We start from the raw sequence: 14,616 nt of genomic DNA, 5'->3' as shown, positions 1-14,616 counted from the left end.
GAAATTTCCATCAATAAGTAATTAAACCTCTTTAATCTTTCCAGATGTTAATGATACGCACGCATTTCTGGTTTCTGTTGTCCTAAATTACTGCATTTGATCATCAAAAGACTTCCCTTATTAAATGGGCTCCCAGAGATCTATTTTCTGTGCACGCAAGGAACTACAGATGCTGGTTCCCCCCAAAAAAGACTGTAAGTGCTGGAGTTTCAGGTCAGGACTCTTTTTCAGACTGATTGTGGTGGGGGCAAGAAAGCTGGAAGGGAAGTGAGGGCAGGTCAAAGTCTGGCAAGTGATGGGTGGGTACAGACATGGGGAGGGGGGGGGGGTGTTGATGGGACAAAGGCCAGAGATGAAAAGACAAAAAATGTGAGATAAGGGGATAAAGATGGAAGATGCACGAATTGTGAAGCCAGCAGAAGGAATATAGGTGGAAGGGAATGGATGGGAGGGGGGGGGGGGGGAGGAGAAAGGGAGAATGGGTGGACATCCAGGTGGGTCACAGGGAAAAAAGGGGGCAAAAGAGGGGAAGGTGGCGAGTTGTTATAATGTTAGTTATCCTGTCCAAGCCTCAGCTTTAATAGTTAAATGACTAAAAATGACGCAGTTAAATTATTTTATCATTATTTGAGAAACTAAAATCAGGTAAAGGTGCTTACAAAGTTCTATAACAATTATAATTATTTTTTTTTAAAGGAACTTGTCTGAAGAAGGGTTTCGACCTGAAACTTCACCCATTCCTTCTCTCCAGAGATGCTGAGTTACTCCTGCGTTTTTGTGAGTTACTCCTTCGGTTTCAAACAGCATCTGCAGTTCCTTCCTACACTTTCTTCCCTAGAGACCACCAATCCCCCTTGAAAGTAACTGAGTTGCAGATCTCCTCCCTGATCAAATCTGGTACAAGGTCTGAGATTAGATTCCTCATCGCAATTGCCGAGGAATCCCATCGAGATGAATCTTGGCTGCTGGACTCAAAGGGAGCAGCACAAAAGATATTGCACCCCAGTATTTAGTTTAGTTTAGAGATACAGCGCGAAAACAGGCCCTTCGGCCCACTGGGTCTGCACCGACACACTGCACACACCAGGGCCAATTTTTACATTCACCATGCCAATTAACCTACAAACCAGTACGTCTTATAAAGGGGAGGCCATTTAAAACTGAGGTGAGAAGAAACTTTAAGAATAAAGGGGAGGCCATTTTAAAACCGAGGTGAGGAGAAACATTTTCACCCGAAGAGTTGTGAATTTGTGGAATTCTCCGCCACAGAAGGCAGGAGACCAATTCACTGGATGAATTTAAAAGAGAGTTAGATAGAGCTCCAGGGGCTAGTGGAATCAAGGGATATGGGGAGAAGGCAGGCACAGGTTTCCCGAAAAACCCATATATAAATAAACAGTGTTCAGGGCTGGTCCCATTGCAATTATGCAAAATTGTCTTAGATGCACCAAAATGCTCGGAAAATGTTGGGCATGCATGGAACCAGGAGTCCATGCAAATGCAAACATTGAAGGGTATTTGTGAAAAAATACAAACGGGCTAAGTGCCAAGACAGCAAATGAAACTTCACACAGTCAAATAAAGCTATGAGAGGCAGTAAAAACACGGAGTTTAGGAAATGCTGATGGATGGAATGGATTAGAAACGTGTCAGGCTATCCACCATTTTGGGCAAAACAGTTGTACCAGAAGACCAGACTTGAGAGTATGATTTTATTTGTTCGAATCGTGAAACTGAGCAACTTCATGTAATCTTGCACCAGATTTTCTTCTGATGTATACAGATGATTTTCTTCAAAGGGAGTCGTCCCTTTAAAAACTATACTCACACCGACAAACCGATATCTGGCTTGTAGCTTGGCTATTAGATTCATTTGAATGCGATTGCCAACTAATTAGACAGTGGTGTCGTAGCATTCAGTTACACTGTCTCACTTAATCCAAAGGCCTGGACCAAAAAAAATCGAAGAGAAATGGGATGAAATCCCAAAATGGCAGGAGGGCATTTAATTAATTCAAATAAAATAAAATAAATAATGTAAGACAAAAAAGATAATGGCCAGGGAGTTCAGTTTGATTTACCACTTTTATTCATCATTGCATGAATGAAAATGGACTTTTCTGGAATTGAACACAATTCCAACCATTCCCAAGTTGGTTCTTGTCACTCCAAACCTTATATCAAGCATCGTGTTGCCATGCCTGACAAATGGTTTCCTATTTCTGGGATTTCAAGGGCCACCTCTCTTCCACTTGCAGCTTATGCAGTCTAATCCACAGCATTCTCAAGGCTGTTTGGCCATTAGAAAATCTGCAGCGAACAACCAATGTGCTTCCACTAAGTATCACTGTGATTACAGCACTTAAAAATCAATTGGCATGCACTCCTAATGGACCTACTGTTGTTGGTGCACCAGTTTTCTCAGAGAGGATGCAGGTGTGTACAGTGACATAGCTTATTTCAAGCCGAGCCCATCAAGGTCTACAAGAGCCAATGCTAGTATCTTCACCTTAGCAGGCAGTATTCTTCAGACATGTTAGAATCCGCAAAGCCAGCTATCAGTTTCTGTTCCTGCCTCCAGGTTTGGACATATTCTGGGCACCATGTTATAGGAAAGATGTTGTCAAGCTGGAAAGGGTACAGAAAATATTTACGAGAGTGTTGCCAGGACTAGAGGATGTGAGCTATAGGGACAGGTAGAGTAGGCTGGGTCTCTATTCCTTGGAGTGCAGGAGGATGAGGGGTGATCTTACAGAGGTGTATAAGATCATGAGAGGAATAGATCGGGTAGATGCACAGTCTCTTGAACAGAGTAGATGAATCAAGGACCACAGGACATAAGTTTAAGGTGAAGTGGAAGCGATTTAAAATGGAATCTGAGGGTAACGTTTTCACATAAAGGGTGGTGGGTGTATGGAACAAAGTGCGAGAGGAGGTAGTTGAGGTTGGGACTATCCCAACATTTAAGAAACAGTTAGACAGGTGCATGGATAGGACAGGTTGGAGGGTTATGGACCAAATCCGAGCAGGTGGGACTAGTGTAGCTGTGATAAGTTGGCCAGTGTGGGCAGGTTGGGCTGAAGGGCCTGTTTCCACACTGGATCAATCTAGGACACTGGTGCTCTAAAATCCCCAGCCTTGGGAGCAGTGCAGGTTGCTACTAAATGTTGCACTAATCCGTGCAATATCATCACACAGCATTAAGAAGGTCACATGCTCGATACTCAGCGAGATTTTACTTCTTCCACTTTCTCACCACTCCCTCCATATCCTCCTCGTACTCTTCCACATTCTCATCCTGCTTTCCTTTCCTTTTTGTCATAGAGTCACAGAGCCGTACGGCACGAAGCAGGCCCTTCAGCCCACCTTGTCCATCCCGGCCAAGACGCCCAGGTTCGTATCAGTTGTAACTTTGAGTTCACGAGCTGTTCTTAGTAACTGTTCAGTGGACCCATTCTCAAGAGTTAAGAGAGTCAAGAGTGTTTGATTGTCATATGTTCCAGACATAACAATGAAATTCTGACTACCAGCAGCACAACAGAATATGTAAACATAGTGCACTGTAAACAATATAATAACGAGAGAAAAAAAAAGTTCAGTGTGTGTATGTGTGTGTATATATATATATATATATATATATATCTGTATATATATATATATATTTATTTATATATTTTTATTTATTTATATATATATATATTTATATCACAAAATGCTGGAGTAACTCAGCAGGGCAGGCAGACCTGCTGAGTTACTCCAGCATTTTGTGAAATAAATACCTTCGATTTGTACCAGCATCTGCAGTTATTTTCTTACACTATCTATCTATATATATCTATATATATATATATATAATATACCCATACTCACATATGTACATATATAAATATATGCACACACTAATTTATATATATACACACAAACACGCACATTTACGTACACATAAAAACAAACAATAATCGTTTAATAATAACAATAATAGTCTTTGTAGTTCAGAGCTTATTTTGAGGTTCTAGTGTTTAATAGTCTAATGGCTGAAGGGAAGAAGCTGTTCCTGAACCTGGTCGTTATGTTTTTCAGGCTCCTGTACTAATCCCATCATTTCTAGACTAACCCCATCAATTCTCTGCAAGACACTAAAGTCATTGATTCTATGGAAGGCACTAATTCCATCAATTCTTTTGCAAAACACATCAATTCTCTCCAAGCCCCTACAGGGGCCTCCTGTCAGGCTTATCGTTGATCCAAGTCAAACAGGATCGATATCCTGGCATGCATTTCATTGATCAGGACTGTCATGTCCATTGGAATTAATCTGGACGCTGTCTGCTTCTGCCTTTGAGTCTCGACCCGAAACATTACTATCCATCTCTAAGGATGCTGTCTGACTTGCTGATTTACTCTAGCACTTTGTGTCCTTGTATATTAACCAGCATTTGCAGTTATTTGTTACTACATGAACTGAGTGGGACTTGGAGAGGTCCCATTTCGTGCATTTTTCCGGGTGTAAATGATCCTGTTGTTATTTTAGAAAGGACTATGTCAGATTTCACAATAATAATCTCAATTTTCTGTTCGTGTGATATACGACTACGTTTTAGCACCTCAGAAACTGTTTGGTACATCTTCCAAGCATAAGATTTTGCTTGCCTATGAATGGCCTGAACCCAACCCCAGTCATGTATCTGAGCTAATTAGAACACAGAAAATGCAAAACTACAATCTATACATTCCTGCAAATTCTCAGGTAGACACAAAATGCTAGAGTAACTCAGCGGGACAGACAGCATCTCTGGAGAGAAGAAATGGGTGACGTTTCAGATTGAGACCCTTCTTCAGACATCTTGACCTGAAAATCACCCATTCCTTCTCTCCAGAGATGCTGCCTGTCCCGCTGAGTTCCTCCAGCATTTTGTGTGTCTATCTTCGATTTAAACCAGCATCTGCAGTTTCTCGCTAAACATTTTGTCTCTGCAATTTCTTAGCCATGTTAAACCAATGGTATTTGGCAGTTATCTCCTAAAAAAATGTTGTGCGATAGTTTAAGAAAATAATTGCAGATGCTGGTACAAATCGATTTATTCACAAAATGCCGGAGTAACTCAGCAGGTCAGGCAGCATCTCGGGAGAGAAGGAATGGGTGACGTTTCGGGTCGAGACCCTTCTTCAGACTGATGTCAGGGGGGTGGGACAAAGGAAGGATATAGGTGGAGACAGGAAGATAGAGGGAGATCTGGGAAGGAGGGGGGAAGGGAGGGACAGAGGAACTATCTAAAGTTGGAGAAGTCAATGTTCATACCACTGGGCTGCAAACTGCCCAGGTGAAATATGAGGTGCTGTTCCTCCAATTTCCGGTGGGCCTCACTATGGCACTGGAGGAGGCCCATGACAGAAAGGTCAGACTGGGAATGGGAGGGGGAGTTGAAGTGCTCGGCCACCGGGAGATCAGTTTGGTTAATGCAGACCGAGCGCAGGTGTTCAGCGAAGCGAGCGCCGAGCCTGCGCTTGGTTTCGCCGATGTAAATAAGTTGACATCTAGAGCAGCGGATGCAATAGATGAGGTTGGAGGAGGTGCAGGTGAACCTTTGTCTCACCTGGAAAGACTGTTTGGGTCCTTGGATGGAGTTGAGGGGGGAGGTAAAGGGACAGGTGTTGCATCTCGTGCGGTTGCAGGGGAAAGTGCCCGGGGTTGGGGTGGTTTGGGTAGGAAGGGACGAGTGGACCAGGGAGTTACGGAGGGAACTCTCTAAACAAGCATCCGTGGAAAAGGCCAATCTAATTCTTTGTAAACCTTGGCATTTCCACGCAATTTTATTGCGCTATCATTGTACTTGTTCTTTAACTGTATGTCATGACAATACTTGAAAAATAACCGTTGCTCATTAGACTTTATGCCTGGATAAGTACATGCTTTCTATGTGAAGGCAAGGAGGAATGATATAATGTAGACACAGAGCAGTACAACACAGGAACAGGCCCTTCTGCTACAAGGTCTAGTCTGTGCCAATCACGATACCAAGTTAATCTCCTCTGCCTGCACATAACTCACTGTTCTCCATTCCCTGCTTATCCATGTGGCGATCTAAAAGTCTCTGAAGCACCATTATCATATCTGCCACAACCACCACCCCTGACAGCGCGTCCAGGCACCATATTGCTCTGTGTGTGAAAGAATACTTCCCCTCTTTGACCTTAAAACTGTGCCCTTTAATCTTTTGACAATTCCACCCTGGGGGGGGGGGGGGAAAGAGCCTGACTGTATTTGTAATTTATGCCCCTCGTCATTTTATATACTGCTGCCAGATCTCCCCTCGACCACCAACACTCTAGACAGGCAATCCAAGTTTGTCCAACCACTCTAATCTTGTAAATGTCTCCTTCACTCCTCCCCAAAGCCATCACATCCTTTCTGGAACAGGCCGCCCAGAACTGCACGCAATATTCCAAATGTGGCTGAACCAAAGTTTGAGAAAACTGCAACGTGACTACCTGACCTTTAAGCCCAAAGCTTCGACTGATTAAGGGAAGTCAAATACCTGGGAGTCCACATCGCAGAGGATCTGACATGGACAACACACATTGCCGCACTGGTGAGTAAGGCAAGGCAGCGCCTTTTCCACCTCAGATAGTTGAGGAAATTTAGAGTCTCTCTGAGGATCCTTCAGTGCTTCTACTCTGGGGCTGTAGAAAGCATCTTGTCCGGGAACATCTCAATCTGGTTTGGGAGCAGCTCTGCCCAGGACAGGAAGGCTCTGCGGAGAGTAGTGCGTTCGGCTGAACGCACCATGGGAACTACACTCGCCCCCCTGCAGGACCTATACATCAGGAAGTGCAGATCCAGAGCCAGCAACATTATGGGGGACCCCTACCACCCCAGCAACGGACTGTTCCAGCTGCTACGGTCAGGCAAACGCCTCCGCTGTCACGCTGTGAAAACGGAGAGGATGAGATGGAGTTTCTTCCCACAGGCCATCAGGACTGTTGACTCATATCACCAGGGACTAATTGAATTTACTGTATTAATTTATTTTTTGTGTTAAAAATAATTTTTTTTTCTATTCTGTTTAGTAGTTTAGCACAATCCGCAGGCGTTGCCACTTTCATTTCACTGCACATCTTGCAAATAAACCATATGTCTTCTTTACCACTTTATCTACTTAGGTTGCCACTTTCAATGAACTAAGGACCTGGATCAGAAGATCCCTCTGTTGCACCAATTCTTTTAAAAGTCGTGCCATGAACTTTATACTTTCCTCTTACATTTGACCTCCCAAGTGCACTACCTCAGACTACTCTGCTATGATTAAAACCGTTGCTCTGTTTAATGAAACACTAAAAAAAATCATTAAAGGGTGATTTTTTAATTTAAAAAAAATATCAATTGCATCATTTATCAGTAATTACTCTTTCCAACATTCACAGCGACTGATTTCAGTGAAAAGAACACTGGCAAAAGAGGAAAATAGGCAACCTGGCAAAATTAAGATGACAAAAACATTTTTGCAGTAATTGGCAGTTCCTCTTTTGAAGGCAAGCTTTGAGCTAAGGCTCTAACTGGCATTCCCAAGGAGGGCACTTTCAGAATGAAAAGCAGAGTTTAATCATGCTCTAGAAATGGGAATGCTCACATTAACTTCAAAAAAAAAACTTTTTTGCTCCTGCAAAGTCCATTGAATCCAAATCATCTATAAAATGGAAGGGAAAGATTGGATGAAATCTGCCCTTTCACCAGCCACATCTGCAACTGATCTCAACCCTGCTGTATCCCGACAACCTTCCCTTCACAACTCTGCCTGTTAGAGCTCTTAACGATAGCGGAGTCAAGGGATATGGGGAGAAGGCAGGAACGGGGTACTGGTTGTGGATGATCAGCGATGATAACGGTGCATGGCGGTGCTGGCTCGAAGGGCCGAATGGCCTACTCCTGCGCCTATTGTTCATTGTGTATTGTTTTGGTGTTGTCTGCAAATGAAGAGACCCGCCCCCTGACATCAGTCTGAAGAAGGGTCTCGACCCGAAACGTCACCCATTCCTTCTCTCCTGAGATGCTGCCTGACCTGATGAGTTACTCCAGCATTTTGTGAATAAATACATTTACGTCCAAATCATTTATATCTCACAAATACAGATGTTCCCGCTCATATCCCTGCAGATCACCACTGTCCACAGACTAGCCAGAATAGCACCTCTCCACAACTGTATATCGATAAAAAAGTGCTGGAGTAACTCAGCGGGTCAGGCAGCATCTCTGGAGAGAAGGAATGGCTGACGTTTTAGGTCAGACTCCTTCTTCAGACTGAGTCGGACAAAGGGTTCCAACCCGAAACGTCACCCGTCCTTTTTCTCCAGAGATGCTGCCTGCCCCGCTGAGTTTTACTCCGGCACTTTGTGTCTGTCTTTGGTATAAACCAGCATCTGTAGTTCATTTCTCCACACCACAACTGCATTCTACGTGTAAGCCAGGTCTGAATCCAAGTTACCAAATCACCATGGACCCTATGCACCCTATGCACCTTAATCTTCTGAATCAGTCCACCATGAGGGACTTTACGATCCATGCGCGGCCTGGAACGTGGCAACGACAACAGCTTGACCGCGGGAGAGGACGGCAGGTGAAGGGGAAAGACATTCTGGCCTTCCATCACAGTGAGGAGGGGACTGGAGGAGACTCACTGTGATGGATGTTTTTTTTGTGTTGGTTGGGGTTGTGTAATTTGCTTATTTTATTGCTTTTATTGTTGGACTGTGGGTGACTAAATTTCATCCAAAAAACTTGTTTTTCGGTTGACAAATAAAGATGTCCTGAATCCTGAATCCATTGCTCTATTCTCATCAATAATTTTCCTCACCTCATCCAAAAACGCAATCAAGTCTCAAATAACTTCACCAATAAAAATAAAAAAGACACTAAAAGGAAAATCAGTGAGCATGCCAATAGGTTTAACAAGTTACTTGCTGCAGAATACTTTAGTAGCATATACTGTTGCAGTCCACCACTGTAACTAACTCGATCCGGGGATATGGGCAAGACCAGCCAGGCTGGCCTCAGTCCGTCATCCAGAATTGCCTTTGAGCTGAGGGGCTTGTTGGGGGCTTTTCACCAGGTTGTTTCTCTGTGTGTATCTGGAATAGGGTACAGGACACATTGCGCACAGACAGAAAGTTTCCTTCACATCAGTGAAATTCATGTGTTTCTATAACATTCCCATTGCTTCGAAGTCACTGTTAAGGCCAGCGCTGTTTTCAAAGTTTCAAAATGACTGGGATCTTCATCTTGCCTAGGTACAGATTCAATTCCGGTGGCGCAGCGGTAGAGCTGCTGCCTTACATCGCCAGAGACCCGGGTTCGATCCTGACGACGGGTGCTTTCTGTACGGAGTTTGTACGCTTTCCCCGTAACCTGCGTGGGTTTTCTCCGGGATCTCCAGTTTCCTCCCACACTCCGAAAACATTCAGGTTTGTAAGTTGCTAAACATCGGCGAAACCAAACGCAGGCTCGGCGATCGTTTCGCTCAACACCTCCGCTCAGTCCGCCTTAACCAACCTGATCTCCCGGTGGCTGAGCACTTCAACTCCCCCTCCCACTCCCAGTCTGACCTTTCTGTCATGGGCCTCCTCCAATGCCATAGTGAGGCCCACCGGAAATTGGAGGAACAGCACCTCATATTCCGCTTGGGCAGCTTGCAGCCCAGCGGTATGAACATCGACTTCTCCAACTTTAGATAGTTTCTCTGTCCCTCCCTTCCCCTCCTCCTTCCCAGATCTCCCTCTATCTTCCTGTCTCCACATATATCCTTCCTTTGTCCCGCCCCCCCCCCTGACATCAATCTGAAGAAGGGTCTTGACCCGAAACGTCCCCCATTCCTTCTCTCCCGAGATGCTGCCAGACCTGCTGAGTTACTCCAGCATTTTGTGAAATAAATACCTCAGGTTTGTAGGTTAATTGGCTTGGTATAAGTGTAAATTGTCCCTAGTTTGGGTAAGATAATGTTAATGAGTGGGGACCATCGATCGATGAGGGCTTGATGGGACAAAGGGCCTGTTTCATCGCCGTTTCTCACAACTAAAAAAAATCCGCTTTTTACATAAACATTGTGTTATTTGGCAATGGATGTATCCTGCTGAAGCCATCCAGATCAATTTTGAGCATATGTCAGTACTCAGCCAACAAGCAATAAACTTGGGGGTCCAATTCTCAAAGGATCTGCACAGCATCTGCACAGTCCTGCTGCAACCAGAAAAAGGTTGTGTGATCATTTTCCACAAAGGCCCCATGTACATACTGTTGAAATATTATCGTTTCCATCCTTAATATTGCAGGCTGACAATACCAAGATCCTATCAAATGCCGAAAGCTTCTCGAGGAACAGAAAATAGAATGAGGGAACAGAGAGTGAATAGTTTATGATTAATGTAAGATCAGAGCACACAGTGCATCGATACAGGTATCTCACAAAGCTCCAGGACAGATCCTGGGACTATAAGAACAGAACACTGTTTGGGGCGAAGGGAATCTGGTGCAGAAGAAGAGATAAGGCCTGGGTCAGATCAGCCATGAAGATACTGACTAGTGGGGCAGGCTTGAGGGTCGAGTGGCCTTCTCCTGCTCCTTTTGTCTTTAGAGTTTTAGAGGTTACAGATGCAGTGCGAAAACAGGCCCTTTGACCCACCGAGTCCATGCCAACGAGCCATATCATATCATATATCATATATATACAGCCGGAAACAGGCCTTTTCGGCCCTCCAAGTCCGTGCCGCCCAGCGATCCCCGTACATCAACACTATCCTACACCCACTAGGGACAATTTTTACATTTACCCAGCCAATTAACCTACATACCTGTACGTCTTTGGAGTGTGGGAGGAAACCGAAGATCTCGGAGAAAACCCACGCAGGTCACGGGGAGAACGTACAAACTCCTTACAGTGCAGCACCCGTAGTCAGGATCGAACCTGAGTCTCCGGCGCTGCATTCGCTGTAAAGCAGCAACTCTACCGCTGCGCTACCGTGCCGCCCTCACGTGTTCTAACTTCCACATCAGGGGCAATTTACAGAAGCCAATTAACCTTTAAATCTACACGTCTTTGGAATGTGGGAGGAAAAAAACCCTGAGGTCACAGGGAGAACGTATAAACTCCATACAGACAACACCCATAGTCAGGATCGAACTCGGGTCTGGCGCTAAAAGCCAATGATTCTGCCGCCGCCCTTTTACATTAGTTTCGTCAATTTGTTTTCCTTTTACTCTGAGCTAATTGAAAACGATGTTATGTTTGGGTATTATTTTACATATAATGGTTGGTATTGAATAATGCGGTTTCCATTGACCTTAATATTCCATTTCAGAGAGAAAGGCTCAGCTGAACCTGATGCCCGGAGAGAACAATTATCTTTTCTGTGGCAATCTCTCGGGAGCAAATATTCAAATCAAAATGTTGAAAAAGTAATGTCAGTTTTAGGACCGTGACTCGAACTAGACCATTGCATCGACTGAGGCATTAACACTTTTCCCATTATGCCTCAGCAGGGGCCTTAGTCAAATGCACAACTGGGAGTGTTCTTTGGTCTGATTCCATGTACTCCCAGGAATTGATCCTGGCGCCCAGCCCATTGAGATGAACGACTGCATTGCTCTTTAAAATCTTATTTATTTGAGAGCTTTGTGTTAATGGAAAGAGCTGCTTTCAAAGCGGGGAATGACACCGCCAGAAGAGCAAGTACAGACAGCGGACATGAGGAGGCCAGACTGACGTCTATGTAGGCTGTAATTGTAGCTGGTTATCATGTGTAGGAAGGAACTGCAGATGCTGGTTTAAACCGCAGATGGACACAAGAAGCTGGAGTAACTCAGCGGGACAGGCAGCATCTCTGGAAAGAAGGAATGGGTGACGTTTCGGATCGAGACCCTTCTTCAGACTTTTATCCGGTTATCATAATGGTTAGAATATGATCATGACATGTTGTACAAACAGCAGGATCTGAACATTCATGTAGAATGTGGGGTTTAGCTCTGAATTGTGGACAAGCTGACATGGTCTACACACTGGGAAAGTTAAACCCTGATGAGCACTCCTACAACATGAAGAGTATTTTGTTGAAGGAAAGAAAACTGCAGATGCTGGTTTAAGTCAAAGGCAGACACAAAATGCTGGAGTACCTCAGCGGGTCAGGCAGAATCTCTGGAGAGAAGGAATGGGTGACGTTTCGGGTCGAGACTCTTCTTCAGAATGATGTCAGGGGATGGGGCGGGACAAAGATGGGATGTAGTAGGAGACAGGTCTCGATCCGAAACGTCGCCCATTCCTTCTCTCCTGAGATGCTGCCTGACCCGCTGAGTTACTCCAGCATTTTGTGAATAAACACCTTCGATTTGTACCAGCATCTGACAGTTATTTTCTTACGCTATAAATTGAGGACAATGAATTTGGCAATAACCTAAAAAAATTGGGCGCTTTAATGTGGCATCCTCCACTATGTTTTTCATGCCCGATAATTACGGCTTTGCTTATCAATTTGTACTCTGTGGTTTAATTAATTGATCCTGCAGAGGTTTAGTTCAGTTTAGTTTACAGATACAATGTGGAAACAGGCCCTTCGGCCCACCATTTCCGCGCAGATCAGCGATCCCCGCACGCTAACACCATCCTACACACACTCGGACACTCGGGACAATTTACATTTATACCAAGCCAATTAAACTATAAACCTGGTATGTCTTTGGAGTGTGGGAGGAAACCGAAGATCCCTGAGAAACCCACACAGGTCACGGGGAGAACGTACAAACTCTGTACAGACAGCAGCTGCAGCCAGGATTGAACCCGGGTGTCTGGCGCTGTGAGGCAGCAATTCTACCTCTGCCAGTGCACCAGTTTGAAAAGAACAATCCTGTCGCCTATCTTATTTACCGTTGCAAAAAGACGTTAAAAAGTAGTGCACAATTAACGTTTTCTGAAATTGTCCTGAGTATTTTGTTTCTCAAGGTTTTCTGAAACGAATAACTGATTATCTTATACTGCTAATTCATGTCCGGAATCCATCTGAACAGAAATTGTCCTGAGTATTTTGTTTCTAAAGGTTTTCTGAAACGAATAACTGATTATCTTATACTGCTAATTCATGTCCGGAATCCATCTGAACAGAAAGGGCAGAAAGAATGAAAGTACTCAGATCCTGTTACACAAAATCTTTTCATTAACAGATAATACCCAGTGTAAATTGTTTATTACAGCAACATAAAGCTTCATTGTGAAAATCTATTCAGCAGATAAATGCAACTTGTTGTTTCAGAAAATGTTTATCTCATTCTCTTTTCATGATGATATATCTTTGCTTCGTGAAAATGAATTCATGGATTTCACTCCAGTGCCCTGCAAACTTTGTGTTTTATCTGAGGTCAGGACCAAAAAAATCGCATTTATATAGAAACATAGAAAAATAGGTGCAAGAGTAGGCCATTCGGCCCTTCGATTCAATACGATCGTGGCTGATCATCCAAAATCAGTACCCCGTTCCTGCTTTCTCCCCATTTCCCTCGATTCCATTAGCCCTAAGAGCTAAATCTAACTCTCTCTTGAAAACATCAAGCTGTATGTCCTCCAACATGCATGTCTTGCCAATTGCATAGACTGATTAATTATCAAGTGGGTCCTTTAATATAATGAAGGCAACATCAATGGATAAGCCAGAGAAAAGGCACAACCAAAGGCCGTTGAAATATATTACCTTTTCACCGGGTGTAACTGAGATTCTCCAAACACAGTGCGTGTATGAGGGGTATCCATTGGGAAATCCGGGAGATGAGAAATTGCCAGACGAATCCTGGAGAGTTTCTCCACAAGCTGCAAGGGAAAGCAATAAGACTTAGTACGGAGCAAAATGACAAGGCCGGAGGAACTCAGCTGGTCAGGCAGCACCAGTGGAGGGGACGGGCAGGCGACCTTTCAGGCTGGCACCCTTTCTCAGAATGATTGGAGTAGCGGGGAGAAAGCAGGGAAAGAGAGATGGGGAGGGTAGAACAAAGCCTGGCATGTAATGGGAAGGAACAGGCGAGGAAGGGGGGGGGGGGTGTGGCTGATGGGTGGAGTAAATGACAAAGGCTGGAGTGAGGAAGAAGCAAAACAGTGTTGAATAGGATACAGAGGGGGAGTGAAATATGTAGCCGTAGGGGAGGGATACAGATGGAAGGGGGCAGGGGTGAATGAGATGCAGCCACCGAGTTCTACACGGATGCAGGAAATGAAACCACTGGGTTTTCCTCGGGTGCAGATTGACTGCCCCATGCATCCATGCAGAAATTGGTGATTTCATCAACTTTACTATTAACTTCCATCCTGCCTCAAATTCACCTGAACTGCCTCTGACACGACACCTCTCTCCTTTTCCTTGGGCCTGCTAGACACAGGACAAACTATTGACTTGTGTCTACCTTCAAACCGACCGGCTCACACAATTACATTGACTGCCCCATCTCCCCCGCTCTGAACGTTGTCTATTACTCTCAATTCCTGTGTCCGTTGTATCCAATAGACAATAGACAATAGGTGCAGGAGTAGGCCATTCGGCCCTTCGAGCCAGCACCACCATTCAATGTGATCATGGCTGATCATTCTCAATCAG

At 44.4% G+C, this 14,616-nt stretch overlaps 1 protein-coding gene across 2 annotated transcripts in view; it reads right to left on the bottom strand.

The window, feature by feature from the left end:
- Positions 1-14,616, bottom strand: part of tll1 (tolloid-like 1) — a 321,825-nt gene that overhangs the window by 107,888 nt on the left and 199,321 nt on the right. For both annotated transcript variants that reach the window (XM_078406985.1, XM_078406994.1), the window contains exon 10: positions 13,723-13,838. In XM_078406985.1, the coding sequence (XP_078263111.1) occupies positions 13,723-13,838 (116 nt within the window). The remainder of the gene's footprint in view (positions 1-13,722; positions 13,839-14,616) is intronic.

This window comes from Rhinoraja longicauda, chromosome 1 (assembly GCF_053455715.1).
Source record: "Rhinoraja longicauda isolate Sanriku21f chromosome 1, sRhiLon1.1, whole genome shotgun sequence".
Classification (NCBI taxonomy): Eukaryota; Metazoa; Chordata; class Chondrichthyes; order Rajiformes; family Arhynchobatidae; genus Rhinoraja; species Rhinoraja longicauda.
Note: the sequence above shows the minus strand (reverse complement) of the source record. Positions and strands in the feature narration are given on the sequence as shown.